The 19,864-nt window shown below is 34.7% G+C and overlaps 1 protein-coding gene across 1 annotated transcript in view; it reads right to left on the reverse strand.

The window, feature by feature from the left end:
• LOC107042894 (probable serine/threonine-protein kinase dyrk2) overlaps nucleotides 1-19,864 on the reverse strand; it is a 77,194-nt gene that overhangs the window by 23,729 nt on the left and 33,601 nt on the right. The window contains exon 3 of the mRNA XM_029126454.1: nucleotides 1,768-1,920. Within this exon, the coding sequence (XP_028982287.1) occupies nucleotides 1,768-1,920 (153 nt within the window). The remainder of the gene's footprint in view (nucleotides 1-1,767; nucleotides 1,921-19,864) is intronic.

The raw sequence follows: 19,864 nt of genomic DNA on the forward strand, positions 1-19,864 counted from the left end.
TTTCGTTTTTCGCGATTATCTCGGAAACTATGAGAGATAGAGCCTTAAAACCTATTCCATTCGATTCCTGAGGAAATTTGGGTCCCCTATAGGCAAGTGAACGACTCAGAATTGCGTTTTTCCACTTCCTAGGCCTTATACAAGATGAATTAAATTAATTTTTTTTGGCACTTTCGTTTTTCGCGATTATCTCGGAAACTATGAGAGATAGAGCCTTAAAACCTATTCCATTCGATTCCTGAGGAAATTTGGGTTCCGTATAGGCAGATGGACGGCTCAGAATTGCGTTTTTCCACTTCCTACACCCTATACAAGATGAATTAAATTAATTTTTTTTGGCATTTTCGTTTTTCGCGATTATCTCGGAAACTATGAGAGATAGAGCCTTAAAACCTATTCCATTCGATTCCTGAGGAAATTTGGGTTCCGTATAGGCAGATGGACGGCTCAGAATTGCGTTTTTCCACTTCCTACACCCTATACAAGATGAATTAAATTAATTTTTTTTGGCACTTTCGTTTTTCGCGATTATCTCGGAAACTATGAGATCCGATCAATTAGCCCCTCATGTATAGATATTCCAAATTTTTATTTTTTTCCTCATTGAAGTAGTTTTGAAAAAAATTGCGAGTTAATAAAAAACATTTGCTAGTTAGGACTTTTTTAAAAATAAATTTCTGAAAAATCACCCCTGAAAAAAAAGGCATTATCCCCCCTATTTCATTATTTCCAAAAAAATTTATCACCAATCGGTAGCAAATTGTTTGAAGATTTTTGCGAGTTAAGAAAAAATCGTCAATGCACTCCTATTATTGTGTAAATTAACAATTCCAATTTCAACTGAAAACCAGAGTTGATGACCAGAGTTTGTAGCAGAGATGTCAGACAAGATATGAATGTTTTTTTTGCCTCAAATGAAAGAGCGGGTCGAGAAGATGACAAATCTCTCTAAAGATGATGTCTGTTTTCAATTACATGTTTCTGTTTTATATCTATCTTTAAGCCCGAAAATATAGAGATAACAGTAGCTTTTAGCCAATAACATAATTAAAATTGTTTAAGCTTTCAGAAACCTTATTGTTTTAAGCATGAAATCGAGTTCTGATCAAATTCTGATCACGAATAAATTTGTGGAAAATTGATTGGGTATAAATTATTTATAGAAAATGCTCGTAATTCTTAAAAATTGTAATTTCTAAATTATTTCATCAATCGTCATTCAAAAGTAAACCATTTTAAGATATGTCTGGAAACTTGGGGTCAAATGGGGCTCAAATGAAAGCCCCGATGTTTCTCTACAAAAGTAGAAAAGCATTTCACTGAAGAAAAGAATAACCAAAGCATTTGGATATCTTTAAGGACGAAAATTTGAAGATAATAGTACCCAAGTGGAAATTTCACTCAGTTAGCTTGGATTTACATTAGTTTTAGGTTGAATACTGGTCAGAATTTATTGATTAGACTTTCGGATCAGGATCTGATGAGATTCTGAATGGAGTATCTGTATCCATTCTGGCGGAGTGAATTGTGATCCTATTCTGATCAGTCAAATCTCGACTAGATCCGTATCGGATCCGGTACTGTTCAGGAATATCGAATCCTAGAATTTTGACCAGGCATGGACCCAAACAAGCGTTACACTTCTGATCCAAAATTGATCAAAATCAGTTTTTACTAGTCAGTCTTTTAGTCTATCCTAATTTGAATTTCCACTCGGGTAGCTTTCGGCCCTCTCCAATTTTATTATAATCAATTGTATCAACTTACCTCGTGCGATGCAGGATTTTTACTCCTATTCCCATTAGTCGTATTGTTGATGGATGAGAGAGCAGTCAGGGTAGCTGATCCCACCCCTCCAACAGGCTTTCCACTGACCTTCGTCCCACCGCCATTGACATCCTTGTGTAGCGTTCCAGGACTCTGCAATTAATTTAAAAAAAATCATTCGAAATTAATCAACGAATTTTTGAGGTATTGATGAGCATTCGCAAGGTCAAATGCTAGAGTCATGCTGCATTGCTCGCCATTGTCTCCGGTTTGTAGACTAAACATCGACCCTGTTATCCAAGACAATGGGACATGATGACGAGAATTGTTTTGGAACTTAAGACACTTGTGTAGTTCACATTAATTCAACTTCGGTGCACTCTAACGAGTTAAAGGCATGTTATTACTGAAAATAATTTACGAGAGATGAAATTGTCGGCGGAGGGGGGCCCTGTTAGTCAAGGTCCCATTTCAGGGTAATTACGAGGTAATTATCGAGGTCATTTGGACGTCAAGTCGTTAACAAAACTAATTGACGGAATGAAATAGTTTTGTTTTGGGGGGGAGAAAAATTGTTTTATTTGATTGAATGGTTTGAACCTTTCTCTTATTCAATCCCAAACATTCACCGATTATTTCACAAACAGTCGGATAGGTTCTCATCTTATTGATGACACGAGGCAACTGACAGCCGATCAATACACTTTTCCGTTATCACTTCAACGCAATTTTTCCTTGGTAATTTTATCACCCGATAACGAATTTCTGGAACAACTGATAAATCATGAAAACAGTGTAAGGAAGGAGTTAAATGGTTGTTTTTTAATCATCGATGTTGTGAGCCTGGCAGGGTAAAATTCAACAATTTGCTCTTCATTTTGAGGATATTTTTTCAGAGTTTAAAATGAAATTTGATTTTTATTAATCCGATCATTTGGGCGGGAGATATTGACGATTTAAGAGAGTTGTTTTACTTGTGCCCTATTTTTTATGTATTAGGGAATTGATATTTTGACGGAATGAGTCTTTTTCATGGTAATAAACGAGATTGGGATCAAGAGTAACATGTGGGAACCATTAGAAATGTGTTTGATACCCAATTCTTTCAGAATTTCGGGTAAGAAATGAGAATTTGGTCAGTAAATGAGATTTTTTAGGTCCATTCATTCGGATTGAAGCCATTCCTCATTCCTGGGGAACATGGTGAGCATCGATATTCCAGCGAGATGATGCTTCATTGATCAATCCAAGGCCCTCGTTTGTTTTCCATGAACAATGAGAGAATCGATGACTGAGGACTTTCTCAGAATTCTTCATCCTCTCCAAGATGATTGAATAAGACCAGAGGAATTACTCATAGAAAATCAATGGACGGGAATAAATTTCGAAGCCAAACAATGGAAATCAGTTGCGAAAAATGAGTGAAAATAATTGGTTACTCTGGAAACAGCTGTTGAGATTTGAGGATTTAACTCCAACGAACTTCACGATTCTTTAGCACCTGGCAACTGCAGGTGTTGTATTCGTAAAATTTTTATTTCTGTTGAGATTTTCTTCTCTTTCTCTCTCTCGCTCGCATCAACAGGTCGACAGGTGCTCAGGCCCAGCATCTGCCAGATTATCCTAGGGCAGATGCATTAAATCTTGAAAAAATTTTTTGGCAAACTCTTACTTTCGCATTTTCGGGTCATCGATAGTCAACAGCTGTTGGTTTAATGGTTCTGTTTATCGTAAACACCTGCTTTTGATTGGACTAGGGCCATTGTCGGGGTTCACTGGAGTTTCGAAAGCCGTTTTGCGGCTGGAGAAGTGGAGAAAAAAATAGTCTAGAAGAAATTCTCAATATTAGCTAGGATTGAGGTTAATTTTCTATTGAATTTGTCAGGGTCATGCAAACATCGGCAACCAGTTTATGGGGACCGGTCCATTATCACTGATAACTGCTTTCCCAGATGATAGAGGTTATCGAATTAGAATCAATTAATGCAGTGGTATGACGCCAATAGAAATGTGAATTGATGTGACGTGATCGTTGTTTACACACCAGAAATTAAAAGACTTGGGGGGTTCTATGTAGGCCACGACACGATTATCTCACGCATCGCGGCATTAAAGACGTCTTTAGTCCAGTGTTTTGTCGTTTTAGTTGTGAATTCGTTGGACAAGATGAATTTATTTCACTTCAAAATCATTTTTTCTTGCTATTCAACGAACTATCGAACTTTTAGACTTTAGTTTTTTATGAATATCTCGTGATCTAAGGGAGATATCGAAATTTATGTTATGAGGTTTTTTGTAACTCTTGAAATTCCCCACAAAAAATTTCCTGACGGAAATTTCGCTATCTCAATTAGGTTTTGAGATATTCAGCAGAAAGTAAAGTACGGTTTTTTATTTGTTCTTTATTTTTTATTTCAAGTCGCTAAGTTCTGGTTTCGTAGGTTTGAGGTCATGTTTGTTGGTGAATACAACCAGACATGGTTACAGAATAAACCCAGGAGTGTTCCAGTATCTTATCAAACAACACTCGAGCAACTTCCAAGTAATTCAAAGTAGATACAGCCGTCTGATGAGAGTTTCCCGTTTGATTTCGCATGGCATTAAATTCAGGCGAGACAAGACTTGGATACGAACCTTGATGTTATTATTTCATATCCAAGCTCGGAGTTAATTGTCTTTTCTACTCAACAAATACCGTTCCGCGGGATTCAATTGTCTTTGTGTTTTTTAAAATGTTTTTTACGTTTTGTTTTTTTTTTTACTGTACTTGGGGGGGGGGAATACGATGATGGAATTATTATCCCGGCGAAATTGACTTGCGGTTGATTCAACGGAATTCCTACCTCAGCCTTCATACTGTGACGTCATCAATTATGCATTTCTCTATGTGATTCGTTATTCATTTTTCAATGCGAAAAAAAGACAATTGAAGAGAAAAGAGCGGAGAGAACTCGCACGTCTTCAATGCTAAATATTTCAAGATCAGCTGAGTGAAATTGAAAAAAACAGCGCTCATTTTGAAGATAATTGATTTACCTTCAAAATGAAAAGAAAATAATCGAAATCGCATCATTTGGTCGGCAGATATCCAAGATTTGAACAAGCCATTTTTTCAGAAGAAATTGTTTCGATGAAATTTTGGTTTTTCTTCTATCGCCGGAAATGACGGGGCAAAACGGCATCAAAATGTGCATTTGAAATTGTTAATTTCCCCGATTATCCAACGGACAGATCCTATCGACATGCAACCTGTTGTTTCACCGATATTAGAATTTCTAAAAAGTTTGAAATTCAAATCCCCCCTCGTGAATAACAGCTCGGGGGGGTCCAGTCATTTTAAATTTATGCAAAAATTTTATCGATGGATCAACGCTGGGGCAATGCATACACATGTACAACATACGGGCGTTTCACAATTCGCAAATGGCTCGGAAGTTTAACCGGCCGTCGCTAATGCGTTCAACGGTTTTCTCCGATCGATGCAGCACTGCTCTAATTGGCGCACTCGTGAAAACGAGACCCGCGAGTGTTGGCTCATGTCTCACGGGGTCACAATACACGTCTGAAATTTATTTTCACTTTGTTCAGTTGTTATTGTCTCATAAAAAAACCTGAAATTCCATCATTTAGTTTAATCTCTCGATACTTTTTTATTCAGAGACATTTCAAGATTTAGAAACTTTGAATAATTTTGGTTTATTTTAGTGCAATATGCACAGTGTTAAAAGTTTATGAATTGAGCGCTTTTAATCGGAAAATATTTTTTTTTTTAATTTAAATTCGGAAGAAAAATCTCTAAAATTAGATACCAAAAATAAATGAATCAATTAATCATAAAATGATTCAAGATTCAATTCAAAGACATTTCACCTTTTAGATTCCAACATTTTTTAGTAAAATTGTCAAGGTATTACACAGAGAAGAAAAGTTTCTCACTTTAGAAATTTAATTTATTTAAACAATAAAAAACTATTTATTTAAATTCAGAAGAAAAATCTCCAAAATTAAATGCCAAAATAAAATGTCTTCTTTACTTCTCAAAATAAGAATATCTGTCTTCACAAATATTATTGAATAATAGTCTTCCATCATTTGAATAATAATCTTCAGGTGCAGATGCAGATGAATCATTTAATCACAAAATGCAACAGAATGTAATGAGGACCAGATTGTTTTGTTACTTATTAGGGATTGGAGGGCCTTCGAGCGTAATAGACAAGGATTTTTGTGAAATACGTGTGTAATGCAGACATTGTCCGCAGCATTGGGTATCTTCATGGTTGACTCGACAACAGGGTCGACAGTGCGGGGCCACTCTCGTGTCTTACTCGAGTCCCCTTGAAAGGTCTCGGGCTGAAGGAAGTGTCTCCACGAGTGCGCGTTAGGGCACGACGATGGGCTCGTCAGGGACCAGTCGATTGTACCCAGACGTTAAGACGTCAACTGAATGTGATCATTACGATATATGAATTTTAAAATTCCCTCAGTTGAATTACACAGTTGAGTTGTAATAAAAAAAGAAACTTCAGATTTTCCAGAAAATTCAATTAAATTCCAAATTTTTTAGCAGCAGGAAGACAAGAATTCCTCAACAATTCACTCGAAGTTTTGAGTAATTGAACAATCAAGACTATATTCAACTGAAATTAACCATTTTCATTGATTTTTTCCATAATAATAACGGAATAAAAATAACGCAGCAAAATTGACGTTAAAAAACACGAATAGAACGGCAAAATAGATTTTCAAAAATCATTAAATACTTTATATGATGCATAAAGCCTCAATGTTAAGACGTCAACTGAATATGATCATTACGAAATATGAATTTTAAAAATTCCCTTAGTGGAATTACATAGTTGAGTTGTAATAAAAAAAAGAAACTTCAAATTTTCCAGAAAATTCAATGAAATTCCAAATTTTTTAACAGCAGGAAGACAAGAATTCCCCAACAATTCACTCGAAGTTTTGAGTAATTGAACAATCAAGACTATATTCAACTGAAATTAACCATTTTCATTGATTTTTTCCATAAAAATAACGGAATAAAAATAACGAAGTGAAACTGACGTTAAAAAACACGAATAAAGCGTCAAAATTTATTTTAAAAAATCATGCAATACTTTATATGATGCATAAAGCCTCAATGTAAAGACGTCCACTGAATATGATCATTACAAAATATGAATTCTAAAAATTGCCTCAGTTGAATTACACAGCTGAGTTGTAATAAAAAATAAGAAAATTCAGATTTTCCCGAAAATTCAATAAAATTCCAATTTTTTTTGCAGTAGGAAGACAAACGACATAAACTTTTAGAATTGTGTTTTCTTCTATAATTATTACTTTTTATCTATGAAACTACCTTACAGACTCGACCATTGCATTGTTGAGTCAATGAAGTAGTTTCATACCTAGAAAATAATAATTTCAGGAGAAAACACAATTCTAAAAGTTAATATAAACACAGGGGTTTCGTTTCCCCTTAAGTGAAAAAAATCAAGACTATATTCAACTGAAATTAACCATTTTCGTTGATTTTTTCCATAAAAATAAAGGAACAAAAATAACGCATCAAAATTGACGTTAAAGAACCCCAATAAAACGTCGAAATTGGTTCGAAAATGCACTCAAAATGCCGAAAAAAAAATCACGCAATTCTTTATTCGCTGCATCAAGCCGTAATGTGGTGCTAACAAAACTGTTTAAATCCCAACAAGTATCCGGTGGAAAATGATTTCTTTATACTCTTTTACAATCGTAAATTTCTCGGCTAGTTCAGTAAAACCCGCACACTAAAGAATGATATTTCAAGAGAGCATTCATTTTACTCCTCTTTAAATTAACGTCCAGAGGCTAAATTACCCCCTGAGTAACGCGATATTGTTGCTAAAGGTGTTTCGTGAGGTACCATTGCACGGGTTTGCCCATGCTTGATGGTAAAAACCCCCTCGGCCAAGCCGGAACTTTCACGGCCACGGGGGCCCCCCCGACGACCTGGTCACTAACGTTTTCAGGTATAAAGAAGAGGTCGAGACGGTTGAATGAGAGGAGAAAAATGGTGGAAAAAAAAATAATACATGGGAGAAAACGAAACGCACATCTGCGGACCAAATGGGGCTTCTGAGTCTCACGAGATACTTTGAGGGGAAAAAATAAACGGGTTATCGAATTCAAGGTGCGCCTGCTTGATCATCTTCGCTGTAGAATCATTATTATTGTATAATTAATAATAAAATTCAATTCTGGAAAATGAATGGGGAATAGAAAACGTCAGATCAAAGGATTTTTTTGTCGTTTTAAATATGAAAAAATACTTTGACATAAAATTTTTGGAATGAAGTGAAGATAACTTATTGAATTTAATGAATTTTTAATGGAGAATATGAAAGTGATTACGAAAATAATGCATTAAATATCAGGAGGTGAATGAATGAGGTTAATAACAACACGAGCTACTGAATGTAACTGATTGAAATGTAAAATCAAAATAAAGCGATGGAAAAAATAAACGTATTATTGAATTTAATGTGCGCCGGCTTGATCATCGTCTTATTATAATTAATAATAAAATTCAATTCTGGGAAATGAATGGGGAATAGAAAACGTCAGATCAAAGGATTTTTTTTTTCGTTTTAAATATGAAAAAACAATTTGATACAAAATTCTTTAAATGAAAGTGGAGATAACTCATTGAATTTAATGAATTTTTAATGAAGAATATGAAAGTGATTACGAAAATAATACATTACATATCTGGAGTTGAATAAATGAGTTGAATAACAACACAAACTACCGAATGTAATTGATTGAAATGTAAAGAGGAAATAAATCGATAGAAAAAATAAACGAATGGAGAAATACTTTAATACAATAATTTTGTTAATAAAAATGGAGATAATTCATTGAATTTAATGAATTTTGAATAAAAAATACGAAAGTGAATACGAAAACAACTGACTTATTTGAACCATCGAATGAAAATAAGTCTATGGGAAATAAAAAAGGCAAATCCAAGAATTTTTTGAATGAAAGTGAAGATAACTAATTGAATTTAATAAATTTCAAATCCACAATGTGAAAAACAGCCATTAAATATCGAGGGGTGAATGCATGAAATAAATCAAATTGTTTGAAATGGGAAATAAAAATAAATCAATGGTAATACATTGTGACATTTCAGGAATGCAGCAGCCGGAACCACACTTTGAAGAAATGTAAATAATAACACGACCACAACTCGCCCATAGATAACCGAACCCGTAATGTAAATGTAAACAGAAGATTGTACTTCATGAAAATGTAAGAGTACCGAAATGCTGGGTGTTACCGGGAAATTGTTAATCTGTACTTCTTACTTTATCTCACGTTCACGGAATTTCTTCACACCGAGATAGTTTGAAAAAATGGGGAGAGAAATTGAGAGAGGGAAAATGGAGATGTGATGTTTCTTAAATTTCCACACCACAGGCCATCTGCTTGGAATAAACGTCACGAAAAATCTTTCCCAGGATACCCCGCGAGACTTAAATGTGACACGTACTGTACTAAATGCACTTCCATCAGGCTTCCCCTTTTTCGCATGAATAAAAAATTGTGGAAAATAACTAAGCAATTTTAGCATATTGTAAATGTTGAATTATCTCAATAGGAATTGGTTTCAGCTGAAAATATCATAAGAAATTTTTTATTGGAAATTTTATTCTCTATAAAAAAGGTCTTGAGATATTTTCTTCTAAAATCAATCCCCTTCGAAATAAATCCACAATTATCAAAAATATGGTCGCTTTACTCTGTGGCATGTCCTTATTTTAAAACCACTTAAAAATAGAAAATTCTCGTGCATCAATTTGGAGCTGTGATTTTTATCGCTCGCAATTTCGTAAACAATGAAGTAACGACTGAAATAAAGAAAAATAAACGGAGAAAAATCCCTGAGCCACTTTTTTCCCACTTTTACGATGAAATATCTCTCTCCATCCGAGTTTTTAGCAATTGAAAAAAGCCCGAGTTATTTTATTTATCATAATTCCTTTCATTTTTCTTCGTTTAGAGCCAGCCACTCGAAAACACCCAGTGTCAACGAACAGGACGGATTAATGCTCCAAATGTATTCAGTAATTTTACATTCTTGTAATGGTTGAATTATCCTAACAGGGATTGGTTTTAAAGGAAAATATCGTAAGAGATTTTTTGTTGAAAATTTAATCCTCTGCAAAAAATGTCCAAAGATATTTTCTTCTAGGACCACTCCTTCTCGAGATAAATCCTCAATTCCCAAAAATATTCAAATTGTTAAATTATTTTCTCGTCTTTTTGTGACATTTCCTGATTTTATCACCAGTTAAAAATGAAAAATTCCCGAGTTTTTAGCAATTAAAAAAGGCCCCGAGTTATTTTATTCATCATAATTTCTCTCATTATTCTTGATTTAGATCCACCCACCCTAAAAACACCCAGCGCCAACGAACAAGACGGCTTAATACTCCAAATGTATTCAATTGTAGCAATTTTACATTCTTGTAAATATTGAATTATCGAAAAACGGATTGGTTTTAGGCAAAAATATCATAAGAGATTTTTTGTTGAAAATTCAATTCTCTACAAAAAAGGTCTAGAGATATTTTCTTCTAAAATCCCCCCTTCTCGAGATAAATCCACAATTATCAAAAATATTCAAATTGTAAAAATATTTTCTCATCTTTTTGTGACATTTCTTCATTTTATCACCAGTTAAAAATGAAAAATTCCCGAGTTTTTAGCAATTGAAAAAGGCCCTGAGTTATTTTATTTATCATAATTTCTCTCATTTTTCTGCATTTGGAGCCACCCACCCTAAAAACACCCAGTGCCAACGAACGAGACGGGTTAATGCTCCAAGTGTATTTAGGTATATACACACGTGTCCCGCCACTCTTTCACTTGACTCCTCGTCTGGTTTGATATACTTTCAACACGATATGCAGCCACGGCCAAGTGAATCCATTGTTCGTTAGTCAATTTTACGGTGTTGTTGGGTGTACACTAAGTGGCATTCTAATGTCCTGTCAATGAACTAAAATGATGCGTCCATTCTGTCAAATAAAAAGCGCAACAATGAGAGAAAATGGGGAAATGCAACGAGCAATAGTTTTTTCTGAATGGTCATTCGACAGAAGAATTTGCGACGTAGTTGACAATCGAAAAATCACCAGTTGTCATGCGATAAGAACACTGAAAACTTCCTGTTTACAATTACAATCTATACAGCAATTAGAATAGATAAATCATCATAATTGCGAATCAGGAAAAACTGTTTATTTTCCTTTCTCGCGTATATTTTCGCGACTAACTGGGGAAATTCCTGGCGCTCAGGAATGTAAACAAACTGTTTTGTTTGTACTAAAGTGTAAAACCACTCATTCTTCCTCAGAACATCCCAACAATTTCCTATTAATCCCCAATTGCTCATCCCCAGGTGAAATAAAACGAACCTTCTTCAATTCTCAATATCTCCTCACCCAACGATACGATTTTGACGAATCAAAATTCATTTTGAAGCCTGAAAAAATACCTTCAGAATGAAAGAAAATAGCCAAATTTTACTCAGCGGTTCTCCAGTTATCGTCTTTTGAAAAAGATCAATTTTATTCATTTCGTCGCTATGATTTCTTCTTGACTACTCACATTGTAAAGAGACTTCAGCTTCACGTGATTTAGGGCAGGCACATCCACCATCGAGCACTTGAGCAAAATCGTTGTCGTTTGACTCGGCATTATCAAAGAAAAATTCCCAAAATATATCGATATCAAAACTCCAAACACTCAAACTTCACTCGCGCCTCAAAATATCGACTGTTGATCCCCTCAATGAGCCTGATCACAAATAAATCACGTCAGGGCGATAAAATATCCGAATGTACTAGTGACTATCCTTGGCAGTGAATTCGGCAGTTTCAATATTTACAGATCGTCGTTATCTCTCAGACACTTATCACGATTTTTCCTCGCGTGCATCACGGAATAATTTCGTTTCTTTTTTTTTTAAATTTAAATCCACAACTTATTCCGCTGCAAATTGATTCGACAAGTCGAATTTTTGTTTTGAAAAATACGAGGGGAACCCCGGCCGAAGGCGCACTATCGCCTCACCGTGCCTGACTGACTGACTGGTTTTCACTCGCAGTCACTTTGAAACCGAGTGGAATCGTAGGCACGTCTCCCCTCTCCACTTCACGAGCCCTCGTTGTATCTCTCTTACACAGGATTTTCGTCTCACTTGACGGGGGTTTTGTGTTTAGTTGTTGTGGGCTTGCCTTCACCAGGCTGTTTCTGTTCTTCCATGGGGTCCAGTGCAGGGACAGGGTACAGGGAAGACGAGGAGGCGAAATCTGGGAGGCAGATTTCAACGGGAGAAGGGCCAAGTCTACTTCTTCAACGCGCCTGGGAGACTCAGCTGCATCCTTTGTGAGGCGAGAGACACGTGGTCGAGAGGGGGATGTCGGTATACTGTCATTATTTTAATGGGAGGAGGGCTTGTTGCGGAGGTGGATTTCTTGCTGGAGAGAAAATTCAATTTCAGGGGGAATTTTTGAGGTGAGACTGTTCCAGAGTTATTGGGGATATTTGTTTGGAAGGAGAATGGATGAATTTTTGGGGGTTTTTTATTATTAAGATTGAATTACTTTGTTGGAATTCATGAGTTTGATGAATATCTGGGGTTTACGGTGTTAGTTGTGGTGCGTTTTAAAATCTTTGGCTGATATTATTTCAAGTTCACTGGAATCTCGAGGAAATTTGTTATTGAAAAGGCAGAACTTTATAGAAAAAACAATTATTCCATAAAATGTAACAGAAATGAAGAAATATATTAAAAATCAAGACATTTTAAAACCTCATTTGCTGTTATTCTCTTTTTGAGGGGTTTTTATTATAAAAATTAGAGTAATTTGTTGAAATTCATCGGTTTGATGATTATCTAGGATTTTTGGTGTCAGTTGTGACGCGTTTAAAAATCTTTGGCTGACATTTTTATAATTCTACTGAAATTTCAAGGAATTTTGTTATTGAAAATTCAGAACTTTATGAAAAGAATAATTATTCCGTAAAATGTAACAGAAATCAATACGTTTTGAGGGCATTTTAAAACCTAATTTGTTTTTTTTTTGGGGCGGTTTTATTATAAAAATTGGAGTAATTTGTTGGAAGTCATCGGTTTGATGAATATCTGTGGTTTTTGGTATTAGTTGTGGTGCATTCACAAATATTTGGCTGACATTTTTATAATTTTACTGAAATTTCAAGGAATTTTGTCATTAAAAATGCAGAACTTTATGAAAAAACCAATTATTCCGTGAAATGCAACAGAAATCAAGACATTTTGAGGGCATTTTAAACCCTAATTTGTCGTTTTATTCTGTTTTTGAGGGTTTTGCTTTATAAAATAATAAAAATTAGTAAGAGCAGAATTTAATAGAAAAATTAATTGAAACACTAAATTTCAGATCAATAATTCCATCCAAAACAATACATAATTCTAAATAATCTTTAAATCTCCAAACAAAGCGACATTTTCACTGAAAAAAATCAACGAATTGTCGATTGAAAAATCGCCTGAACCCAATGGAAGATGTCCCAGCGGATAAAATGCTAAAATGTATGTCACGTGCACCGGGTTTCGACATTTGTCGTATTAGAAATTTTCATAAATTCTAAATAATCTCTGAATCACAAAAAAAATTTTGCACTCCACTCAACCTCTCTCACTCTTATCTCCCATCTCTCCCAACGCACCGCAAAAAATGAGAAAAATAAATTATTACGTCCATTTGTTTTTAGCTGTAAATACGAAATTTCCTGAAATTCACAACTCGTAAAGTCGAAAATCCGCATCACGCGAAAACGATGAAAGTGCTGTGCGTGGAAACAAAATGCCCGTTGATTTCTCGTTAACCGTTATGTACATGTCAACATGAGCCGTCTCCGTTAGGATGCCGGCGCGTCGAAAGTAACCGGCAATTTAAAACGTTTATTATCCTCCGACGGCGAAAAAATATTGACCGAGAGAATTAAAAAAAAAATGGGGAGACAAGGTCGTAGGTCTCTCGGTTGAGTTAACGATGCCATTTCTTTTATTATTATTATCATTTGGCAATTGAGCTTATCTAGATGCTTGGGACACTTCTCGGTAAGTTGAATCAAGATCCCGAGAAAAATGTGGTAAATTGATTCTCGCGACTGCTCATCGGTAATCGAACATCATTGAGGTTTCAGTTTTCTTTCTTCGGGGAATTGAGGTGGATTTTTTTTTTACAGCGAGACTGAATTACACGGTGAGGAGTAACATCTGCCCAATTTTCGCGGGAAGCGATGAGAGGTAAGAGGAATGATAAATAAAATATTGGAGGAGGATGTGAAAATGGAAATGACAATTGTGGAGGGAAACTGTTTTTGTAACTTGTCTTCAATCATCAATATCTCTGGAGCAGGTGATGCAATTTGGATGAGTCACGTCTCATTTTCAAGCTCGAAAAAATATCTTGGGAATGAAAAGAAAATTGAGTAATTTCACTCAGCTGTTCTTGAATTATTGACGGTTAAATAGGATTCATTTTACACTAGTGCCGTTCATTCCATTTTTATTCCATTTTTTAATTTTTAAATTATCTCGGAACCTATTTATTTTAGGGGGAAATGTCTCTAAACCCTTTTTGTAGAGAATTTAATTTCCTAAAAACAATGAGGACAAACAATGCGGGTAGGTTGCGTTTTTATTGGTAACTGACTCGTTAGCGAGATAATTCATCGAGAAAAATCGGCATTTTCATTCCCCACTAAATTCCAGACTAAAATTTCCATCTTCATGTTTCTCAGTAACCCATCTGTTTCCCCCTAAAGAAAAACAAACAATTATCCGGAATTTGTGTCGATGTTTCAATTGTTCACGAGAGCGCGAGCATTAATTACTCCTATCTCGATGTCATTAAAAACCCCCGATTTTTCATTCAACTTTTTTTTTCGCCATCTGTTATCCGCAGTGAACGAGTGAGTGCCCGTGTTCCATGAGCGGGTCAAAGTCTCGGAGCATCGTCTCGACGACCTCTCGTTATGCCGATAGCTACGTATTTAAGAATCGTATCATTACGTGCGTGTTACGCGGTGAATTGAGAGAAAGAGGTGGGTTAAAAATAATTTTTCATAACACGACCTTCACCCCTGTGGGTGACAGTACAAATCAGGCGATCATTTTATTGGAGTTTATTTTTTCCGGATGATAAGGGGTCTTGAGTTGAGATTTTTCAAAACTTCTTATTTTTTCGCCTGAATTTGCATCTAAACGTGGAAAAATTGGCTATTTTCTGAACATTTCATTGGGATTCCATTACATATATTTATTAACATAAACAAGTCCTTGAAAATTTTTAATAGAATAAAAAATTTCCTTCCGAATTTTTTTTATTAAAGAAATTAATAAGCCCTTCATTCAATATAAAAAATATTTTTTATATTCAAAAAACTTTTCATTCGTGTGAATGGAAATGTAAAAAAACATCAAGTTGAATTCCAAAGTATCTGGATATCCTTAATTTACAGATAAATGAACTTTATTCAACGAAATGACGAGTAATTAAATGAATAACTATCGGAAGTCGTTCAGCTGGACAACAGTGACTCGGCTATGACTGGGCCCCCAGTCTGAATCGTTATTTCATTACTATATCATCTGACTCACGCGTGCGATAATGCGAATTCTTGTCTTTGCGTTTTGTTTTCGCGGTCTCACACGCAACCCGGGCGGCCTCGGACACACGGTCTAGCCGTTTCCGTTTCGTTTAAGGATAAGTTTTATTGACATTCCAGAGGATTTTTTGAGTTAAGTCCGTTTGGAGGTCATCAGAGACATGAAATACGCATTTTTCGGCGGATGAGGCGATTTTTTGAGGCGATTTCACTCGAAAAATCGACGCAAAGTTCAACTGAATGATTGCAATGTTTATCAGCGCGAGATCTCGGTTTTCTCTTCATTAGTTTACTTTCTTTTTTTTTTATTTCACAGGGAATAATTTTTTTTTCGTTCTCACTCGTTCTTGTGGAATGATTCATGAAATTCCAACCTCTTCCAACATTTTTTGTAAATAAAAACATTCCAATTTTTTCTTTCTCGTAAACGGAGTCTTCAATTGTCAATATCTCAGAATCGAACGATACGATTTGAAAAAATCAAATCCCATTTTAAAGCTTGAAGCAATACCTTAAAAGTGAAAAAACATCGAGAAATTTCACTCTGCCGTTCTCGAGATATTGGCGATTAAAAACTCTCCCTCTATATTTTTTTTGTTACAAAGTATCTCAATATTTTGTTCCTTGAACTGTTCTTTCGTGTGACACAATCTTATTCAAAATAAAAAATGGGATACGATTACCGCATATCATTTTTTTGTTCCTCAATGTGTATTCATTCAATGGTAATCACCGGTTCTGCTCCATACCCATTTGCATCCGTCATCAACTGCATTAGCAGTAAAAAAGCGGATGTAGCAATTTCATAAAATCCAACAGCAAGAAAGTTGTCAATAAAAAGTAAAAATCCCGAGGTAAACGTTAAAAATACCTTTCACTTGATTTTTTATTCCCCCGATCGTTGATTTCATTTGCCAACGTGTCTTCAACGCATTTATGCCAAATCGTAACTGCTCGAGAGCTCGTCGTTAACGCCTGTAATTATTTCAAATCACTTTCTACTGGCCCACATTCCAGTCTCACTGTCAGTTTCTTTTTTTTCCCCACTCGATTGGTGTAAACAAAGGTGCGCAAGGCGGAATCGTTTAAAAACAGAACTCAAATATCTTTGGTATTTCGTAAGTTTATATTAGGAATCACCTTGAACTCATTTTTTTTTCTAATAAAAAAACTGTCTGTTGTTGTCTAAACCTACAAATCAGATTTTATTACAACCAAAAATTAGTTCAAGATTGTTCTTATCCTTTGAGATGATCGTGCCAGTGAATAAAGACGACCCGTTATGCCCCAGCACCGAGAAATGATGCATTGAAATGAGACAAAGCTCTTTATTAATTCTAATTGAATAATTTGTCAGAATGAAATGAACAGTTCAGTAGCGACGTGGTCAAATGGTTCAAGTCAATTTGGTCGTTAGTTTAGTTTTCCAGAAATATTTCCGAATTTAAAGGAAGTAGCGAAATTTTCATAATAACCTTTTTCGTAGAGCGAATTGAGTGCTACTAAAAAGGTTATGAGAAAAATTTTGCTATCTCCCTTAGATTTCGAGATATTTATTGAAAACTGGTCAATAGCCAAAATCAACTTAAAACGTTTGACCACTTCGCTAGTGAAGTACTTCATGTCATTTGTAATCAAGAAATGTTTGTTTGAACAATTATTTATACGGTAAAAAAAATCTTAATGTAAAGATGTTAATTTCAAATTCAAAATTCAACAAATTTAGGATTTTGAGTAAAAAAATGTCAATTTCGTCACATTCTCCGACTAAAAATGTTAGAAATAACAATTTTGCAATTTTCATGATTTGACGAAATAATTAGACATGGAGTAGCCATTTTGTGACTTCAAGTGACCACTGAAAAGTCTGCAAAATGGAAAAATTGGAGAATAAAAGAACAAATGTGAATAGGTTCATTAGTATTCCGAGTGAGGAAAGTCGGTTCGTTGAACCCTACACCTATTTATCGTATCTCATCCAGCAGAGACGACACGTCTGCATAGTTAATTGTGGTATAACGTCTGGGGATTGAACGGTGTTATAATTAATTTGACGTTAGATTATATTTAATGTAAACGTAATTATGTAAACTGGGTCTAGTTTAAAATCTGTCAATGTGTCGTTACCACATCATCGTGAATATGATGAATATGAAAATTGTTTTTACGACCATTTGGGAAGTAGATAACACCCAGCTTATTTCATAATACCAACGAAATTCATTAGAGGAAAGTGTGGGCTTGCCGGTTTCTGTGCTTTTATATTTTAACACTTCGATACGTGATAATTCGTTATTGATTGAGTTTGATAAATAAGAATTCTCTTGGCCTTCTCAGATGATCTTTTGCATTAAGAATTATGAATGTTTATTTACGAACATTGAAAATTATAGAATAGAGAAAATTAAATGGAGTTGTAAAATCCAATTAAAAGAAATTGTGATTTTTTATTCCCAATGTAAACATACTATTTTGTCAAATTTTGATGGTAATTTTTTTTGCATTAAAAATTGAGAAAAAAATCGAGTCTGGATGAAATTGAAAATTAGAAATATTTAAAGATGTAATTTTTTATTATTGGAATAAAGGCATTATTTCATTCAGGAACTCTCTTGACTTCCTCCTCTTCCGGAAAATTCACAGATCATCAGATTTTCTGATGAATTCAATGAGCCAGATCATCATCAGATGATGTTTTGCATTCAAATAATAAATCTCTATTCACAAAAATTTCCAATGTTATTCCATTCCTCTATTCTCTATTTTTAAAATTGAGTAAAAACAGATTATGATTTTTCATACCGCCCATAAATATTTTATTTCGTCACATTTGTAGGCAGAATTTTTTTAGCATTGAAAAAGAAGGAAAAAATCAAGTCATGATGAAATTGAAAACTAGAAATAATTAAAGACGTAGTTTTCCTTTTTTCATTCAACAATACTCTTGACTTCCTCATCTTCCGGAAAATGCACAGATCACTTCCGCCTGATCGTCACAATTTCCTGATAAATTCGATGAGCCAGATAATCATCAGATGACTAAACTCATTATTTACCGCTACGAATTATTCGCAGAGAGGTGATCAGGCTCGAAAACGATAATGCGTCATGGCCTCAGGTGTGGGTAATTCAACGAGATGCTGAGTATGAATGAATATAATGACGCAATGCAAAAGTACATGACACGAAGCGCCCGTCATGACTCAACCAGGTGGCTAACGTTGAGGAATATCCTCCCGGCGAGGAGACGCTCGTCTTGAATGAACGCGTGTGTGTTGGGCGTCACGAAGATGAATATATCAGGATTTATCAGCGCCCACGCTATCATCGATCGTTTACACTCAGTCTATTCTTCGTTTCAAAATAGAATTTTAATGAGCATTCAAAAATTAGAAACTGTAGAAATTAATGAATACTTGAATATTTTCAATTGCTTCATTAATTTTTCTTCATCCCAATTTTTTATTTAATTGATAAGTCATTATTGTTCATTCTTCACATGAAATTGTTTTTTTTTGCATAAAAAATACTTTTAAAAATGCAGAATGAATGTAAATAATCAAATTAAAGTCTATTCAATTAGTGACCGACTAAATATTCCCAATTTCTTAATTCATTTTTTATCATTTCTAATTTTTTACTTTATCAAAGAAAATTTCCAATAAACTATTTCAACATTTCTACTTTCATCCTTCAATGTCTGTTCGTTCTACACTTTTCAATTCAATGAAACCAAATTGTTTGCATTAAAAATAGATTGTAAAAATTGAAGAATGAATCAAAACAAACGAATTAAAGTCTGTTCTTCATTTCCAAATTGAATTTTTATGGGGAAGCATTAAAAATTTGGAATGTTATGAAATTAATGACCGTCCAAATATTCTCAATTTCTTAATTGATTTCTTATCACATTGAATTCTTCACTTTATCAAAGATAATTTCTAATACAGCCTTTCCAATTTCTTTCTTCAATTATTTTTCATTCTGCATATAAAATTAATAGTCAAGTTTTCATGCGAACGAAAAATTTTGCATTAAAAATAGAGAGAAAGAAATGGGAGAATGAATGTAAATAAAATCATTCGCGGTTGCATTTCACTTTTGAGTAAAGGGGTGTGAAAAATATATTCAAAGTAAAATAAAACGATTATGAACGAAGTAGAACGCGACGTAGAATATCCGTAGATCCGTTCTCAACCCACGCTCAAGTGCACGAACGCAAATGCAAAGCCGTTCTGGAGTGCATACAACTATTATAACGCAACCGAGAGTGGTCCATTGTTCCCCATCCCCCCCATGATTCATCATGTTCTTAGTTCTTGGCTTCCATGCACAGTTGCACCGTGGCTTTCTATTAAAAACACGAAGAACCGAGCGA

Source organism: Diachasma alloeum, unplaced genomic scaffold (assembly GCF_001412515.2).
Source record: "Diachasma alloeum isolate Michigan unplaced genomic scaffold, Dall2.0 Dall_scaffold_00534, whole genome shotgun sequence".
NCBI classification, from domain to species: domain Eukaryota; kingdom Metazoa; phylum Arthropoda; class Insecta; order Hymenoptera; family Braconidae; genus Diachasma; species Diachasma alloeum.